Consider the following 19,226-nt stretch of genomic DNA (forward strand, 5'->3'; position numbering starts at 1 on the left):
AGGATACTTTCTCAAAACACAATTTAACCCCAGTCTGTACTGTGTATTACATTTATAAGTATTTTTGTAACTGTAAATGTCAAAAGAAACAACATCAGCAACAAGAATAAATGTGATAATTTCTACTGACTGCAGGGAGCTAGTTTGACCTGTGAGGCTGACCTTGCTGGCACACTTGTTGAGAAACTAGCAACTTCTGACCAACGCTGTCTCTGTAAAGATTGTCTGCAACTGGTATGCCCCATGTGTTTCACTGTCGTTTTGTCTGTTTAATAGTTGTAGATGTTTGAGGTGAAATGTTTTTCTTTATGAGTGTACTCTTAGCGTCACTGGGTGATTCATTGCCAATTTACCCTTAACAAGACTCTTTGATTAACTTTTCCCAACCTCGCCCTTTTGTTTGATTCTTGTATGTGTAAAAACCCTTTTTCTAAAGTTGTGTCTACAATTTCGAACTTTATGTGACAAGAACATTTTATGTGCCCATATATGGACATGATGATGTCATATCACTACCGTATTTGAGCACATCACACTTTGTTTGTCAAACTAGTTTGATAGTGTAGACAGAGCTTTAGCGCATTACAATAGAAAAAGTATGAATTTAGTTTGTATTGGATTTGGTCACTCCACCAGTGTAAACTCAGCATGCATACCAAACCTACTTCACCCTGACATAATTTCTGTTCAAAAACTCACATTATGAAATGTGTAGAAGAAGTTGCAAAACATTTAATATTCATTTTCTTTTCAGTGGTTGACTTTTAATGAACATTTCTCTCTTTGTTTCTCATTCACATGTGTGTTGGATTCTAGTGCATGTTTTGATTGGTTGTAATTTTCCACAGTAAATGTTTTTTAAGGACAAGGGAGTGGAGGTGTGGCTTAAGCTCTGTCTACACTATCAAACTCTATGTGACAACAAAATGTGATGTGCCCATATATGGACATGATGATATCATATCACTACCATATTTGGGAATATCACTACCATATTTGGGCACATCACATTTTGTTGTCACATAAAGTTTGATAGTGTAGACAGAGCTTTATACCTGTGAGTGAGCATACCCTCGTCGGTACAGCACTAGAAGTCATGGGCTTGGAACTTTAACCCATATCACTGAATGATAACATACACTTTCAACTTTTTTTTTTAATGTCATATATTAATCCATTGACTATTTGCAGTTGTATAACCATTTTAATTTATTGATGTGTTTATTTCAGATGTTTTGTCTGTGTTTCATATGTGTTACTAATGATTTAATTTTGTGTTGATAGTTAGTAATAATACAGTACTGCATACAAAGTTTAAAATGTTTTTTAGGTTTTTAATTTAAATTGTATTTTTGTTGTTGATCTATGAGTAAGATAAGAAATAGCTTGATATAATCCTTGTTATGAAAGTAACTCCTGCTAACAGCATTTAAACACCAAATATTATGTGCTGGATAACATATTTAAATATATATGCCATAATATAGTAAACCCTGACAGATGTTGGTTCTATCATTATCCCATAAGTTACATTAATAGGATAATATTCTAGGTACCATCTATAACTATAAAGAAAAAGTAGTTTGTCAATTAACAGAACGAATATTGTTTTTCAATAGGAAATCGAAGGTGAATGTCCATTGTACATGTGCAAACGCTCATTGCAAGAGCTTCAGATCTACAACAAGTTTTTCCCTGAGATGACTGACTTTGAAGAGGTAGTTATAATGTGCCTAGGCCTACTTGTAGTTATATTGAGTAACATCACTTTTAATTACAAAAAAATGACAAAAAGCTAAATCAAAGCGATAAAATAAAACAGTAAAAATAAGTAAGATAGAGTGAATAATGTATGTAGTTCATGTCAGTATTGTATCATACATGACCAAGTATAGGAACCTGGTTTCAATTTTGGCAAAAATTAGGAAGTTAGATTTTATACTTGGATTACACACAATGGATTTACCAAAGTATATGATTTTAGCTAGAATTAAGGTGTAGGATTATACTGGAGCTTGGAATTGTACTCTGTCATATTAAGGTAATCTAACAACAGGATGATGAGCTCTGGAGATCAAAGGGTTTATCTGTGGCTACAACACTATCAGTTCCACGACCCTAAACAGACACCGCGCGCCACAGAGAATGTACATTGTACTGTTGCTATTTGTTGCAGCCAGACATAAGATCAAAGGATTGTTACGAGTTCATATCTTGGCAAGGCGAGCTTAATGTCCTGTTGTTAGGTTGTCATGGTCATATACAGTATATGATGCCAACTTTTTGTGCTAATAACTTTAAACGAATTTGATATAATGTACCCTTTTATTATTCCTTTTGCTGAATGTAGATAATTGCACAAAATGTGGATAAAAGTGAACTTGAACAGGATGAAAAATCTACTAGAATACCAACACCTATTGTGATACCAACAGGTGCAACAGAAAATGCAGAACCGCAGTCTTCATTTGACACAAGCCAACAAAATGGCGGGAAAAATGAACTAAATGATGTAAAAGAACATCGGAAAAACGTACCCAATTTGGATCAAAATCCTTCGGTATCTGAAGAAGACACGGTAGAAACAAACGGAAGTAAAACGTCGTCGGTGTCTGATTCTGCAAATAGAAGTACTCAAAAAGGTAAACAGCACAAAGTTAAAAAATCCACAAAAGGAAGCAAATCACCAGTAAAGATACGGAAACTTTCAAAGTCGTTGACGCATGTAAAGCATTCAAGTCCTGAACGAACATGCGTAAAATCCAACTCCTGCACTAACACATCGTTAGACTTTGCCTCGTCAATGATCGTATCCAGAATGACTCTTTCCAGTCCTGATAAACAAGATAAGACTTTGGAAAATATTTGGAACTTCACAGATGACGATGCAAACATGAATGTTACTCCAGAAATGTACGCTAAACTTGAAGAGTCGACAAAATCGGTTTTACCTGTAAGCAAAATAAGTTTTCCAGATATACATGGACATATCAGCCCACCATTTAGTGAAGAGTACAATGATAAACAAAGCAATATACAAAAGTAAGTACAGTACTGTATTTTGCATCAGTAAAAGGGACCTGGAAATGAAGATGTAGATAGAGAGACACATTAAATAAGGTGTTAAGAAACTTTTTGATCTGATTTATTTCGATACAATACAATACAGATAAAAACGAAACAAAAAACGCATTTTGTATGGTACCGGGGATAGCCCTCTAACTCACTAGGGAATACATCCTGAGGGGATCCCCTTTTGCAGCCAGGGGACTGTTATGAGATATACATAACCACCAAAATAAACTATAAAGTTGATTTTAGTGAAAATGTGTACCTCTATGGTGACTATGTTAAAATTCAAGACGGCTACCATGTATCACAAAATGTCTTAGACCTATATATAGAGAAGCTAGGAACATTTTGCAGCCACATAGAAAGATTTGGAAGCCTATGTAGATCTAATAGAGGATAACTGATGAATTATATTTTCATTGAGCCTCGGACCAAGCACTACCTATGGCAATGCAGCATATTAAAGAAAAATCATTTACCATTAACGTTCTTGCCCACTGTACCTCTACTTCTATAAAATATATAAAAGATGACTTTATACCTTAAGGAGAATTTCTTTCTTGTCAACAGGTCCTTGGTGTTTGAGGATATTGATAGATTAATATATCCAGAAGGGATTATTGACCGTGTCGTGTATGATCTTGACGCCATTATGAATGGCGATGGCTCCACACTTAACAGCAACCCAATGTCTCCTAAAGCAAGGTATATTTTATTAAATTTGTTTATGAAAACTATAATTATAGTAATCAGATTATGATAATGATTATAATGAAGATAAGAGAGATGATAGATTGTAAAATATGTTTTAGCATCTTTTAAAATAGAATAACCTTTCAATTTAAAATAGATATCAATATCAGAATACATTTGTCCTTACTTGACTATACCATCTGAACTTATTTAATGAAATACTAAAAGCTCTTGTTTAGTTTTAAATCATTAAGTTGTTTAAGTAGTTCTTTTGTATATAGTTATTCTGAATTTCTGAAAATATTCAATGCTAGATTTTCCTTATTCTAGAATATCAAATGGAACAGCGAACGGACTGAAATTCAACTCATTGTTTGAGTGTGGAAATTTACGAAAAGCCATCTGGGTGAGTTTCATTAAATTTATATTTTTTGCAAAGTTTATGTTTGTTTATGTCATATAATGTTGTTAAATGTATACAATTTCTGCATAAGTTTTGCCGAGGTTTTTTTCTCGCATACAACTTGGTAACTTTGTTTTAATAAAGACTGTGTTAGTTACAGTAGAACCTTTGGGACACTGCTTTTAAGGGGACAATTATAATAAGGGGACATTTTACCGTGAAATGAATGAGGCCCAATATACATTTAACGCTAAGGTCAATCCTTATTAAGAGGACACTGTGCTGAGTCCCGAAGATATCCTCTTAATAGGGTTTCTAGTGTATTTGTACTGTCTATCTGATCATATTTTTTTTGTAGGTACGCCAACATGAGTATGACCTCATCTTGAATTCTGATGTCAATTGTAATCATCATCATCAATGGTTTTATTTTGAAGTGTCCAACATGACACCAGGAGTACCCTACAGGTTTAATGTTATCAACTGTGAGAAACCAAATAGTCAATTTAACTATGGTAAGTTTTACAGTTGTTTTGTTTCTTTTCATCCCAAAAGAATTTAGAAGAGTTTCCATTAATACATGGGTATGATTGTGTTGGATAAAATGACAATGTTTTTCATCCACCCATTCAAAGGTAGGTAAGATCTTCCACCCACTTTCATCAGGGACTTTTCGATTTACGACTACAGACGACCAAACTATGTCATGTTAGTATTATGTGTGGTGTGTGGAGATATTGGAACGTGTGTCCTCTCTCCTCACCTCAACACAGGTTTGATGGTTTTTATGTCTAGGCAACGACTGATGACACTTCAGTTGACCTGACCTTGGCTAGTCGTCGATCATCACGAATCAAAAGCTCCTTATTTTCACCCAACCTGAGATGTTGTTATCGCTGAATTTAAAAATAATAATATTTACTTATGCTCCAGCAATGGCCAATACCATTATTAAAATAATTTAATAAAATGTATTAGTTATATTAATTTACTACTGTACATAATAAATGTGTTTTTAAAAGGAATGCAACCAGTAATGTATTCTGTGAAAGAAGCAATGCAAGGCAGACCAAGCTGGAAGAGATCCGGAATCAAGATCTGTTACTATAGGAACCACTTCTCAAGAAGCTCAGCTGCCACTGGTGGTCAGAAGGGAAAGAGTTACTTTACATTGAGCTTCAGTATCACATTTCAAGATGAAGATGATATGTGCTACTTAGCCTACCACTATCCTTACACATATACCATGCTTCAGGTATGTTGCCCAATACTATGCTACTTTGCATACCACTATCCTTACTCATATACCATGCTTCATGCATGTTGCCCAATACTATGCTACTTAGCCTACCACTATCCTTACTCATATACCATGCTTCATGCATGTTGCCCAATACTATGCTACTTAGCCTACCACTATCCTTACTCATATACCATGCTTCAGGTATATTGCCCAATACAATGGCAATGCTACTTAGCCTACCACTATCCTTACTCATATACCATGCTTCAGGTATGTTGCCCAATACTATGCTACTTAGCCTACCACTATCCTTACTCATATACCATGCTTCAGGTATATTGCCCAATACAATGGCAATGCTACTTAGCCTACCACTATCCTTACTCATATACCATGCTTCAGGTTTGTTGCCCAATACTATGCTACTTTGCCTACCACTATCCTTACTCATATACCATGCTTCAGGTTTGTTGCCCAATACTATGCTACTTAGCCTACCACCATCCTCACTCATATACCATGCTTCAGGTATATTTCACAATGTACTTCTTATACCACTGTAGTATAAGCATGGACCGATCAATCAAGTCTAATTTTATCATGATCTATATTCTTTTCTTCTTGTTTACAGGCTCATTTGTGGAAACTAGAGTCAAATTTAAAAGAATTAAACAACATCTATTATAAAAGGCAAACATTGTGTCAAACTCTTGGTGGAAACAGCTGCACATTGCTAACAATCACATCAAATCCTCTAACACTAGATTCAGATGGTATTCAGCAATTCAGTAGGTTTTGTTTGTTTTAATCTTGTTTACCATACACAAATAAAATAAAAATATCTATACTATAATACGGAGAGTTGGTACATACAAATTTTTGCTCAAGCATGTATTCATCCACATGCAGTATCAAAATTGCTGGGTTTGTACTGGGAAGGTTTTAAACTAGATTTAAATTTACCTTGGGCATGGATCTTTTCTAGTACAAGATATGTTTATAAGTGATACAAAAAACTCTTATATAAAGTGTTTTGTAACTTGCAAGTATAAGAGAAACAATCAATGATAGTAAAGTGGTACATAGGCCTATTTGCTTCAACGGGTGTAGCATAACAACCGAAAGCCAATCATATAAAGATATTGTGGAACCACGTCAGGTCAAGTTCAATATTGAATATCGAAACGTGGCAGGCTGAAGGCTCTTGACCTTTGACAAGATCGCCTAAATTTTTTAGTTTTTTAACATTACAATACTTAGTGTTGTATATTCTGGTACAGCCGCTCCATGATCTCTTTGCTTTTCTTCCTTATATCTTTACTCTTATTAAAAGTTTTACTAACAAATTTTATTCTATTTATATTTTTGCTTTATGTACACATCAACTAACGATAAAATAACAGTTTTCTCATCGCAACTTGTACAATGTAATTTAGAAAACTACAACCATTTTTCAATAAACATAGGCCTACACATCATACAACGTACATTTCTAGCCAAAAAAATTGTCAAAACTTTCTATTTTTTAAAAGTCGAAGATAGGTGGGAACACGAACGCTAGTTGATCATACCCAGTACCGTTTTGATCGTACGATTAATCGGGAAACCACCTCACGACGTTAGCTAAGTCATTCATTCTTTTTAAATGTGGCAACTGTTCACAGACAAACACATACACAAGATGCTCTACATAAACAAAGTCTTATTACAAGTCTTGGAGAGTAGAGTTATTTTTTAACCATGACAAAAATCGTAACATACATCTGACAAGATTTGAACCCAGGATTGGTAGCTGAGCATCTTTACCACCAACCCCCCCCCCCCCCCCCATTCTCAAATTTATTTCCTTTTTGGAAACATAATGGTGTACTGCAAGACCTGACTTTACCAGTGTTTATTCACCATGCAAACCTTTCAATAGTATTTCTCAATAGCATTGATATGATATAGTTTTTTCACCATGTTTCTGCATATCACAAATGTGAACATAATCGGAAGTTAAATATAAACAAAGCACTATAATAACACAGCAAGAGTACATTAGCATAGTACAGTTCTTTGGAGGTTCAGCAACCATTTTAAAATAAATGTTAAATGAGGCAAATGATGACTCGTTGGTAATTGTCTGTTAAATAGCTAGATCACACTAAATAATGCACTCATTAAAAGTACATATAGATCTTAACCGCAATTACATTTTTCTAGAATTAATACAAAAGTATTTTGTAAAGACTTTATGTTTTATTCATTGTGCATAGATTATTTACTATTTACTAGCTATTTCCCATCAAATGACTTTGAAAAGCGCTGATTTTAAACAACTTTTGACAACCCCTACAAACATCAAAGATATTTAAATCAAATTGTGCCATTTACATTTTGTGATTTATAATTATAAACCAATAAAATGGTAATAACACTTAGCAATAGTGTACAATTTATGAAAATTTAACCATGTGTATATTAAAATGTGTATGTATTGATTTGACCTTTAGCTGCAAATGAAAGATATAATATTAATAATAAAAAGGAAAATTGTTTATATTTTTGATTTAATCTTATACATAGAAGGTGACCCTTATGCTGACAATCAAGGGACTCTCATAAACATATAAAACAAACATATATGGAAAAAAACCAATAACTATTAAACTATACAAAAATATACTATGCAACTATACAAAAATATACTATACACTATATGCGATTTTTATTCGGTATCAAATATTTTTTTTAGAACAGAAATTTAGTAACACCACATTTCTCAGTTCAGAGGATAGCATATTTAGATTGGTGCTCTGTAAATATAACTGTTCCTGAAATTTTCTTTCACAGACACTTTGAATATAAGTATTAATGTCCTGGTTATTTTCAAATGAAGGATTTGTTAATGAATAGCAGCGCTATATTATTATTATTATAAAACAGACAATGTAGCATAGATAACAACAATTGTTTTCTCTCACTTTAACAAGGATCAATGTAAAACCTTTTATAATTCCAGTTTAGTTTATATTCGAAATGAAAAAAAAACAGTGACCTTCTGTGAAGTAATTGGTTTACCATAATACCGCCTCCGTACTACCCACAATTTAGAAGCTAGTTATGAAAATTAATATCTTCTTATTAAATTGTGAGTTAAATATAGATAGACATAATTAGTTTTCTTATCATAGATCAATTTATGATTATCATTCATGAAAACAATATCACTACAATATTATAGTACATTCATATACATCATCAATTTTATTCTAAAATTATTTTGTATTCACAGGAAACAGACCGTACATATTTCTATCAGCACGCGTTCATCCAGGAGAGAGCAATGCATCATGGGTAATGAAGGGCTCCCTCAAGTTTCTGCTTAGTTCACATCCAATTGCACAAGTTTTGAGAGACACGTTTATATTTAAGATAGTTCCAATGTTAAATCCTGATGGGGTCATCAATGGAAAGTAAGTCTTCTTCAATTATATTGATCTATCAATCAAAATTTGATATTTAATATTTTATTTAATCATACTGTACTTTAGTACCTTAATACCCCTTAATTGGTTGTTCACAGAATATGGGTTAACAGGAATAGGGGTGTCCCAAAGGATTCTTCTGAGTAAGCGAGCAGCCAAGCGGTTAAAACAGTGGAACCGTAATACATAGCCATAACATCGGCAAGGGTTCGCTTCATGGTTCTGGTGTTAGAACTTCTGTAATAAGGACTATGAACCGTAGGTCCAGTGTACACATCTGGCTCATGTGCACTTTAAAGAACCTAGTACATCTTTCGAGATTAGTAGTGGTGTACTAGTTCACACACAGCCACTGTCACAAACTCATATTCACAAATACACTGGGCCTTTTGAGATAACAGTCTTTGACTGAAGAGGCTACCCAGTATAAAGATTAAATAATAATAATAATTCTGTATTTGATATTAACAACCATTTTCAACTTCAAATATCGTTGTGTTTTTTTTTTTCAAGTCATCGATGTTCTCTTACCGGTGAAGATTTGAATCGACGTTGGATCAGTCCAAACCCTGAATTCCATCCAACTATCTACCACACTAAGGGATTATTACAGTACTTAAAAAACAACCAACGGCAACCATTGGTATGTACTCGGCACTGGCATAATGGCTATGAGCACTCACTGACTAAACCCAGGGGCTTCGGAGCTTATGAGCAGTGCTTATAGGAAAAAACAGGCATTAAAATATGTTGAAAAAGGCTAGAAATGCCCGAGGCCTCCAGCGTTGGAGGGCCACTTAGGGTTCCTAAAACAGGGCCTCATGTCTCTACGTTACACCACTGGTGCTCTGCCCTTCTTTTCAACTCAAAATTCCAAAGATAATTAGAATCTGTTTATATTACGCTTTTTCGATTTGATTTAATTCTATTTATGTTTGTCTATAGTTTCTTTTACTGTGATTTGGTGTCAACAACTCAAATTTCATGTATACCTAGAAATAAATGTGATAAAAAATGTATCTTTATCTTATTACTATTATGCATATTTCTTTTAGGTATTTTGCGATTTTCATGGACACTCTCGGAAAAAGAATGTGTTTATGTATGGGTGTAGTACAACGCAGTCGTACCTAGAAGAAGATCTGAATATGTATCAAATGGGAGACAATATTGAAGACACCAGTTACAAGGTAATCGGTTTTTGTTATTTTGATTAAAAAAATGTAATTTGAATAATTATATGTGTATTCATGTCCTGGTCTTGGTTTTTAAACTTGCTGGTGTGCAAACAAATGTAAACAAATTCATAGCTTATGTTTTATTGTTTTTAGTGTAGATTAATATCTTGTGTTATAAATACATTACCATTATTTAATTCATGGAACAAATTGTAAAATGTTTTCATTTGAAATTGGTTCATTATTCATTTATTCAGCTGAAAAATATAAGAAAAGAATTTCATCTCCGGCCAAGGATAGCAAAAGTTAACTAAATTACTATAACCTGCGGGCATGGCAGTCCAAACACAGAAAATCAATTTAAAGATTAATATTTTTAAAAGAATACGATAGAAAAAGATATAAAATGTTGCAGGTAGCCTAATGATAAATGATTGTCAAATAAATTCATTTTAGTGTTATGTTTTTATTCAGTAGTAATGTTATATATTTCTTTATTATGTGGAATGTGTAAAAGTGCACTACATGAGGTGTTTCATAATTAAATATTATATTGTAGACTCTACCACGACTGCTGGGCCAAATAGCGCCATCATTTGCTTTGAGTAATTGCAGTTTTACCGTAGACAAGGGTAAAGAATCGACAGCAAGAGTTGTAGTGTGGCGCGAGATTGGCGTGCTTAGAAGTTACACAATGGAGAGTACATACTGTGGATGTGATAACGGTCCCTACAAGGTAAGTAAAATGGGCAACGAAAAGCTGTAGAATATTATAAATAATTTCTGTAGCTAGTATAATATTTTAATGTGGTAGTTTTTTTTAAATATATACAAAAGAACTCTCTACCAAACAGATTGTGCTGATGGATTGTTTAATCAACAAATTTAAAAAAAAGTTAAATAAATTTAATGTTAATTTTATATTTATCTTTTAGGGTCTCCAAATCAATACAGCCATGTTAGAAGAAATGGGTCAAAAGTTTTGCGAGGGTTTGTTGAAATTAAAACGAGCTTCAACATCAAAGACGATGTTGGGCACTCAACCAATCTACCAGTATATACTTACATCGTCAGAGAAAGAAGATGACAGGTTAGGCTTGTGCACTTTCACATCATTCTTTAATCTTATTAAGAATATCCGTTTAATGCACTTGATAATTGTATGACCCACCATACAACCCCCGGGAGAGGTGCGTCATTTGTTCCATGTGCGTCACCCCTGCATCAAAAAAGTGGCTTACCTTTAGGTGACCATGACACACCCTATTTGAAGAACCATGTGACCATGTTGATCATGATATGGTGGGTGGTAAATCAACGGACATTGACACACCATTGTTTATTGATGTGATGTACCATCTAGGTTTTTTTTACGCACCCCTGTGTCAATAATTGTTATCCATGACACACCTCCCCGGTGGTCGTATAGAAGTAGAGAATTGCTTAATTGATGACAACTACTACTACTACTTTTCATCATGTTGGTGTAGTTACTGCTGCTCCCATTTACTTGAATCAGCACAAGGTCAGGTTTACCAGGCTGGTAATCTGGAGGTTGTGGGTTCGAGCCTTGGAATTAGTTACAAATTTGTTCCAAAAGTATACAATTTCAGCAAAACATCTAACCAAACTTAAACTTAATATAGTTTTAAAATTATCAAAGCAATGTATTTTCACATACAGCACAGATTTTAAAGTAACAATGTGCTCTTTTACAGTTTGGAAGAGACCCCATTGTCACCTCCACCTCCTTCTCCATCAGCTGCGGACATCGCTGTTGATGACGAAGACATCAGTCTAGATGAGGATGGAGATGAAAGTGATGATGAGGATGAAGATGATGATATTACCGGTATCCCAATTGAGGGCGCCACATCATCTAGGAATGGGTATTCATAAAGTCTAGTGTGATTGAGAAATAATGATGTGAAAAGGACACAGACTTATAATTACCCAATGTGACAGCAGTTAAAGTATATCAAGTACAACGTCAGTTACATGTCAGCAGTTATATAAAGTATGACAGCAGTTATATAAAGTATGACAGCAGTTATATAAAGTATGACAGCAGTTATATGAAGTACAACACCAGTTATATGAAGTATGACAGCAGTTATATAAAGTATGACAGCAGTTATATGAAGTACAACACCAGTTATATAAAGTATGACAGCAGTTATATAAAGTATGACAGCAGTTATATAAAGTACAACAGCAGTTATATAAAGTAGAACGGCAGTTATATAAAGTAGAACGGAAGTTATATAACGTACAACAGCAGTTATATAAAGTACAACAGCAGTTATATAAAGTATTACAGCAGTTATATAAAGTACGACAGCAGTTATATAAAGTATGACAGCAGTTATATGAAGTATGACAGCAGTTATATAAAGTATGACAGCATGAAGTACGATGTCAGTTATATAGTGTAAGGTATTACCAAGCGCTACATTGGAAAGTAAACACCTAGCCACAGTGTAGATGTCCTTGGAAGTGTGTCATACAGACAACACAAATAATTATTTAGTCATTTATGGTATATTTAAAAAAATCCTCAAATTCATTCAATAATTTTGATGGAAAAGGGTTTTTTTGCGCTTTAAAAACAGAGCTATAAAACATTCAGCTGTAGGTTAATGAAGTCACATGATTTTTCAATATATTGATAGTCTATTTTAAAATATTTTAATATTTTTAATTCATGCTTTCACATCACTTAACTGCTTTCAAGGAAAATCAACACAAAATATTTTAAGCTGATTAATTTCCTTTAGCTTTCCAAATCTAAATTAGTGCATTACATTTTGTCTTTCATATAGACGCACCTTTACTTCTTGTTAATTTAGTGTTTAATTTACTAAAATATGATTTGCCAGTATTGGTATTAATTAATAACTGTAAAATTGTAAATTGTAAAAAAATGAATTGATAAAACATTTACTCATGGATACAGCATTCAGAAAAGAGGCTTGCTTCACCAGCAACCAGATTATAATTTAATTAAAAAAAATAGGACACATAATTACTATGTTGATATGGCCTTTAAAAGTGGTCTCAACCACCCTCTCCCCCTCCCAACGGCAACAAATGGGGGAGGTAACACCTACTTCCCAAACTTGTTCATTTCTTTTGTGCTACTCAAGCAAATAAATCTTGGATTTGTTCTTTCTAATGAAATTTATTTTAATATAATATTGATTGGTTGGTTCTAGTACAAACATATCTGTAAAATAAATTTAGTGTCTGTGTCAAATATGTGATATATTACATTATGAATTAGATGTTGGTAAAATGCACCCTGCAGTGTCTGTTATATCCACCATAGAGATTTGATTTCTAGTAAATATAACCCATGAAATTATTTTGCCAATGCACTTCTATGACAGAACCCACAGTATGCAGAATATCATTTTAAAGTAAATGTAATTGAACCTCTATATAGGGGACACCTCCATGATCCTACATATAGTAGGGGTGTCCCTTGATAGAGGCATATCCCGAATAGTGGTGTCCCCTGAATAGGAATGTCCCAAAAGGAGGGGTTGTACATCATATTTGGACCTGATACATTGTTTCAATTACATGTACATACAAACATGTGATTATATTTCAGTTGAAAACAAATGCAAAGTATTTAATCAGATTACGGTGGTTTATGGTAATTCAAAGTATTGTAACAAAGTGCATGTAGTGTGCTGTGTTAGTACTATTACGTCTTTGCTTCTATTTTAAGCAACAGTTTATTGGTTACTTTATAATTATATGCATGTTAAAAAAAGAGGAATGTACATTCTGTGTTTTATGTAACAATTGCCAAATAGAATAAATATAATTGTGTAACTGAGCTTGTGGTTTATATGATAGGAAGACTGAAAACCACAATATTAGGAAATATATAAAAAAAAAGTTTTATTTGACATTTTTAATAGTATTTTTAATGCATTTTATTTATTTACTTCGTTTTACATTCATTCCATTTTATTTAAAATGTTAATTATAAATTTTATATAATATTGATATTCAAATAGGCCTACTTTCTTTAGTACTAATCCATTGGATAAGGTTGATTGTTCATTTTTTTTTTTGTATAATGTATTAGATACAATGCAAATGATATAGAAAAGTCTATAGTACTTGCTGTGATTACTTGTTGCATCTTTCAATAATTAAAATAATAAATAACTAAATATTTATGGAAATTTGTTTATTTATTATAGTAGAGTCGTATTCCACAACAATAATAATCATATTATAATGCATAGTTTAAAAAAAAAAGGAGATGGATGCGATCTGCAATTGTTTGACGTTCATTCGTAAGAGTATGCGCACCGGACGTGACGTGCTTCAAATCAGACGATAATACGTCGAACTACTGACCAATCAGAAATATCCATTGAGGATCGAGACGAAGACGTCGACACGAAAGGAAATAAAAAGAAAGAAAATTGGTAAGTTTAACTGTTTATTTAGTTATATTTTATCTAATTTCATATTTAAAGAATTGTATTTTGCTTTGATAGCATCAGGACTACGGTGAATCTAAAAGATTAAAGTGAAAACGTCAGTTTGTGGTCTAGCATAGGTGGCTAAGCCTAAGCATGGAGGCTCCATGGTGTAAGTAGCCTAGGCCCAGCTAAGGTAGGCCTAGACTCTAGACCAGGCTAGGCTAGACCATCGCGTCGTAGGATGCGAGTTAGGGATAGCATGAGAGACCCACACCACCGAAATTGCTGAGACTTAACTTGTCCACGCTACCGCATGTTGTTAACATTTTTACCAAATGTGAGCGATTATCTTTATATTACGCATTTACGAATTGGTATTACGTTTAAAACTGAAAACCACAGCACGACACCGGTCGCAATCACAACAAAAAGCGAGTTGGCGTAGGCTTCTTTACACGTGCGTTTATGGAATATTTATATTCAGTATATTATGTTTTATGAATATACTCAAGTGACTCAAAAGGCAATAGTTAACACAAAGAAAAACATATCTTTTGATACTTTCTTTATTATGTACTGTCTCGCTGTATGGTAACAATGCTTTTTTTCAAACACAATACTTTTTACTGTGTTTTCATTCAGGGCTGCTTCTATTTAAAGACAATCATATCCTTTGACCTTTATAATCTATTACATACATACATTAATTTCAACTGCGCTATAAACTAGCGTTTTAACGTTAATTAACATGTTTCATAGGATTTTCAATAACAATAATAGTTGAAACAAAACAGCGATAATTTAATTATAATTTGGAACAAATTAAGCATTTCAATTAACAATCAATATAACAACTTCGTAACATTTTTAAATGTGTGATAATAATTTTGATTAATTTTGAAAAATAATTAATTATACGTGCATTTTAAATGAAAACACTAGGATATTATAATTATTCCAAATGCATTAAAATGGATATCAAATTAGTATAAATCAGAACATTATTCGGAAACGAAATTTTCAAATTTCTATACACAATACTATTTGGTCTTTTTATACAGATATATGTTAAAATAAATAACTTTTCTTGAAACATTACAAATGAAAAATATAATATTTATATCTATATTATACGCAGACCGGGAGTAATATTAGGCCTACGGTATCTTTCAACTAACCAAGGAAGACACACGAAAAAATAAATAAAATGTATAACTTTTGTGCATAAGCTAAGATCGACACATCCTTTACACCAGACTAGCCATTTGAAAATCTTCAAATGTGGCTGTGTTACACCCTACGTCATTGCATTGCGTCCAAGTAAGTGGGAAACAATTTTAACAAAGATGTCTGGATATTTTCACGGGACCAATATATCTTCAATGCACATTTATGCTAGTCGGGTGGCCGGAAAGGTAACCAAAATGAACGGTGGTTTCGAGAAAATCAAAATTACATACATCGGTCTTAATATGTGTCGAAAACAATATAGAAATAGTTTACTCTGACTCATCTAATCCAACAGAAAATGAACTAAGTCTGAACTTATTAAGCTGTGGTTCTTAGCGTTTATAAGGCATTATTAAACTGTCTTGAGTTCGGCAACACCGATGTTATAACATACAAATGTTGGCTATACGGGTGGATAGACAGTGATAAGGGTGAATAGACAGATGAGGGTAAATAGCACGTTTGTACAACTTACACTGGCTACTTGAATAAAAATAGAAATCTATCGTCATAGCTACGGCTCTCTGTACATAATTTTACAATCCTAATCGTTGAAATACTTAAGAATAGGCCTCAAAACCAACCATAAACTCATTAAAAATAGGCCTATACCTTTATAATGTGTAACATAAATACATAGCTTGTTGTTTTATCATGCCTGCATATAAATAATAATAATATAGCAATTGATATTTTTTATATAAACTTAATTATAATTTCTTATATCATTAAAGGGCAAATCCGGATTTTTTTTTCTAACACCGGTTAATGTCTTAAGCACCCCGACAAGGCTCGCTCTGCTTCACGGTACTATCAACCGAACCCGGAGTTGCCCTTAAATTCTCACAACTATACCATGTTCCTGGTGATGATCTAAGAACATGATGTCATCAATACTTACATCTCATTGACTTACAGTATGATATAATAATGTATAATGTTGTACAATAATGTCAGTCCAATGTTAATTGTATATGTAAAGTATATTAATGTATAAATATGATGCATGCACATACTCATGTAAACTCCGTACCCAAGTCCTCCGTATACGTTATGCATATGTTATAATGCATAGTTATGTGTTTATACTATTCGTACGTATTCGATATGTAAAATATAATTTATTTATTACCTGACATTAGAGACTTTACTGTCTCAAATTATGTCTAGACTAAGATAATAGGGCAAACTCAATAATGTGTTAACTATGGGATTTTCGGACTATTAATTTGGCTTCATTTCTTTACCGTACAAGAAATCATCATCTACCAATGAATTAGTAGCGCAGTTAAACATGTTGCGCATGTCTTAAGTCCCCAGTTTTAATTAATTCTGAAATTATTTCTAATAATTTATTCGCACGTCTACTTTCAGTAGACCACTGGTTTGTCGATAATAACAGTATCTCAAATGTATCTTTACTCTATAGTTTTCATCAATAAAGTAATAATACCAGTATTAACACCTTAATCATAATGATAACTTTGTATATACCTTATAGATAGATTACTTTATGGTGGCAAGTATTTAAAATCCTATATTATTATACAATATGTTGACAAGATGAAGCGGTAAGTCCGGACTTGCATCAATTAAGCATGTCCACTATACGATTTATTAAAGAGAAATTCCGGGTTTCTAAAATGTCTATTGTTAAATAACTGTAGATAATTATCATAATTTGTGTGCATGTTTCATAATAGTTAACACTACACAGACCCAACAGCGACCCAAGAATTAAACAATCAAAGTTACAATAATATATTGTATTATTCCATACTGTTAGTATTAGGCCTATTTTAGTATTTATTTAATGTACGTCATTTTTTTAAAGGGCCTTATTTCATGACGCTGTCTTTGCTTTGTTACTGTCTGAAAGCAAGTCAAAACGTTTGATTGCAAATTATCATATTTATAATAAACAATATAAATGTTAAACCCGGATATACCCATTAATTCAACCGTAACCTTTAAACTAGATTTCTTAAAGTATTTACATGTATAACGTATTTACTCTGATCACATTTTCCTTTTAAAAATAATAATACTTAACACAATCATTATATACATCTGTTTTAAACAATCTTTCTTATAAATACTCTTTTAAAAGAAAATCGGCGTCAGATTAAAAACACGTCTAAATAATTCATATATTTAAATTATAACATTAAAGATGTATTTTCCCCCAAAAACATGAAATCAAGATTAATAAAACCAGACTTTGAATAGATTATTTTGTAGTTTTAATCACTTCCGTAGAAAAAAAACCCGGGGAAAATTAATGTTTTCACTTATATTTCACTTATATTTTTTGCTTTAAATTACAGTTTTTAGGTGAATATTTTTTTTGTCCAATTTTTGGTCAAAGTGGATAAATATTTTCAGGGGACAATACATCTTTATTGTTTCACTGCAAATATCAATAATACCGTAAAACGGATTTAAAATCATATAAAATGTTTTTGTTATCATTAGAAATCCACTAATCTTTATTAATATTTAAGCCTATATTATGTATAACACGAGATGATTTAATATACCTTTTTATGATTTTCAAGATTAAATAGATTAAAAAATGTTGACATCACAAAACCTTTATAATTTTAATATCACAAATAAACATTTGAGGAATCTTAAAACAAATTAAGTTAAACTGAGTTGATCTTACGGACAAGCCGATCAATAGGCTTATTAAATTACATAACATACTCGTGCTATACGTTCTTCTTTAGGATTCTATTTACCCGTCTTATTTAGACACCGTTTCTTCCATTGTCGTCGCACATTTTACGTCGTGAAAGACCGAAATAAACGTATTTGTAACTAATCTATACAATGAACACAACTTATAGTTTCGTCTTTATTCCATTCACCAACCAGGTGTCTTTTATAATATACAAATACAATGTCGCTTTTCAAGTTGTGTCTTGCTGGAACTGTTCAACAATTACAACTGTACATAGTCGGTTATGACACCTTAACATATTGGTTGTCATAACATTATTTTGAATATACAATAATTACACGTGAAACATCTACTGGTTTCCGTATGCGTTAATCGTCAATGTACGTGCTGCCACTGTATGGCACTTCCCATCCTTACGTCTACTACCGTGTTTAGATACAGTATCGGTCAAAACGTAGCATTTTAAGTACGGTAAACGAACAATTACGCTTGTTGAACGTTTTATACAAGAGTATTCTTTCCTGACATATCTAGAAAGGGCGGCATTTCCTCGGAGAACCTGGAAATCCTTTCGAAGATCTCCTTTATTGGTAACCTGTCTTGCGGCTTCCTCTCCCAACATCCTTTGATAATTTCGAATATTTCTTTGGGACAGGCCTTTGGACATTCAAGTTGCTGGTTACTAAGGATCTTCTCAATGACCTGCAAAAGAAACACATGTATTTAAAAAAATATTTTATGTATTTTTACACATTTTTTTTTCGTGAATTTGTTAGTTGAAGAGTACAGCATGTACATCAAAC

At 32.7% G+C, this 19,226-nt stretch overlaps 2 protein-coding genes across 6 annotated transcripts in view; one reads left to right on the plus strand and one right to left on the minus strand.

The window, feature by feature from the left end:
- Window positions 1–14,249, plus strand: part of LOC144854843 (cytosolic carboxypeptidase 1-like) — a 30,941-nt gene extending 16,692 nt beyond the window's left edge. For 3 of the 4 annotated variants that reach the window (XM_078712833.1, XM_078712832.1, XM_078712834.1), the window contains 14 exons: window positions 136–234; window positions 1,620–1,718; window positions 2,351–3,042; window positions 3,643–3,777; window positions 4,096–4,171; window positions 4,527–4,683; window positions 5,191–5,423; window positions 6,043–6,199; window positions 8,689–8,869; window positions 9,395–9,524; window positions 9,937–10,071; window positions 10,619–10,795; window positions 10,995–11,149; window positions 11,778–14,249. In XM_078712833.1, coding sequence (XP_078568959.1) covers window positions 136–234; window positions 1,620–1,718; window positions 2,351–3,042; window positions 3,643–3,777; window positions 4,096–4,171; window positions 4,527–4,683; window positions 5,191–5,423; window positions 6,043–6,199; window positions 8,689–8,869; window positions 9,395–9,524; window positions 9,937–10,071; window positions 10,619–10,795; window positions 10,995–11,149; window positions 11,778–11,958 — 2,607 coding nt within the window. In that variant the 3' untranslated portion in view covers window positions 11,959–14,249. The remainder of the gene's footprint in view (window positions 1–135; window positions 235–1,619; window positions 1,719–2,350; window positions 3,043–3,642; window positions 3,778–4,095; window positions 4,172–4,526; window positions 4,684–5,190; window positions 5,424–6,042; window positions 6,200–8,688; window positions 8,870–9,394; window positions 9,525–9,936; window positions 10,072–10,618; window positions 10,796–10,994; window positions 11,150–11,777) is intronic. The other variant, XM_078712835.1, reaches the window with a different exon arrangement.
- Window positions 14,250–15,057: 808 nt separating this feature from the next.
- The window catches only part of LOC144854688 (BDNF/NT-3 growth factors receptor-like), a 53,153-nt gene continuing 48,984 nt past the window's right edge, over window positions 15,058–19,226 (minus strand). For both annotated transcript variants that reach the window (XM_078712628.1, XM_078712627.1), the window contains exon 13: window positions 15,058–19,125. In XM_078712628.1, the coding sequence (XP_078568754.1) occupies window positions 18,925–19,125 (201 nt within the window). In that variant the 3' untranslated portion in view covers window positions 15,058–18,924. The remainder of the gene's footprint in view (window positions 19,126–19,226) is intronic.

The sequence above is a fragment of the Antedon bifida genome, chromosome 10 (assembly GCF_963402885.1).
Source record: "Antedon bifida chromosome 10, ecAntBifi1.1, whole genome shotgun sequence".
Lineage (NCBI taxonomy): Eukaryota > Metazoa > Echinodermata > Crinoidea > Comatulida > Antedonidae > Antedon > Antedon bifida.